This window comes from Perkinsus marinus, assembly GCF_000006405.1.
Source record: "Perkinsus marinus ATCC 50983 genomic scaffold scf_1104296971726, whole genome shotgun sequence".
Taxonomy (NCBI): Eukaryota; Perkinsozoa; order Perkinsida; family Perkinsidae; genus Perkinsus; species Perkinsus marinus.
The window spans coordinates 1-978 of record NW_003202004.1 but is presented as its reverse complement, the minus strand read 5'-3'; the positions used below and the strand labels follow the sequence as shown (position 1 = coordinate 978).

General features: G+C 41.3%; 1 protein-coding gene across 1 annotated transcript; it reads right to left on the bottom strand.

Moving 5' to 3' along the window:
* Nucleotides 1-93: 93 nt before the first annotated feature.
* Nucleotides 94-978, bottom strand: Pmar_PMAR025772 (amino acid transporter, putative; the record flags this gene model as incomplete). The annotated part of the gene is made up of 1 exon (XM_002766798.1): nucleotides 94-978. A coding segment is annotated over one exon (723 nt), but the record flags the coding sequence as incomplete, so codon positions are not given.

Sequence of the window (978 nt, the reverse complement as noted above, 5' to 3'; positions counted from 1 at the left end):
GATTGCATTTGCTCTCTCGTACTTCACTACGATAACACAACAATTATCCTACAAGGAAAGCATCTCGACTTATGAAAAGGAAGAGATGAAAATTACTCGATGGGATAAACCCTCCTAGATTATGGTACAAAAGGCGTTAAAACCCCATAGGAGCTATCAAGCTCGAAAAAGGGGGCTCGCCTCTAGTATTACCACTGTCACTAAACCAGAACCGGGTACTATAATTCCAATCAAACACAATGAAAAGCCCGACAACTACATCAGGTCTTTTATAGCCATATACGTACCAAATATCAAAGCTACTGCTGCTACTACTAATAGGCACCGCTGTAACCACAATTTCCACACAGATTGGCTCATATCATTCAGCTGGAGTATCCTCCAGTAATACACCGTTGGATACACCAATGCTATCAATACGACAAAAACGGCACTTAGAAGGTTAACCAATTTATCAACGCTTGGTACTAACAATGCGATCAATACACACAAAGCAACGAGTGCAACTCGACAACAACAACGAACTACTTCACCCACGATGCGACTCTTCCACCTATTCGTATCGTGGCATTTCAATAGTGTATCGCTCAACTGCGCAGTAGGAGAGAACAGAACCAGAAAATGTGTACTGACCAAAACGATAGTGCTCACATTGATAAGCCAAGAATAGATTGTCCAATCTGATTTACTTTTGGGAGTAAAAGCATCAACCATCGTATCGAATTTGCTTATGTCATCACCGAAAGCAAGGTAACCCACAATAGTGATAACGAAATATACAGAGGCGACGAGTACGAAAGAGATCCACGCAACTCGTGGGAAACGTTGAGGCCTTTGAACATCCTTAATAATAGTAGGGACAGTGATGCTGACGTTATAAGAGAGTAAAAACGTACAGAAGACTGCTATGAGCTGCATTGGAGTACCAGAAAGTCTATATGTAACCTCAATGTGTATCGTCATCATTCGAACCATTAA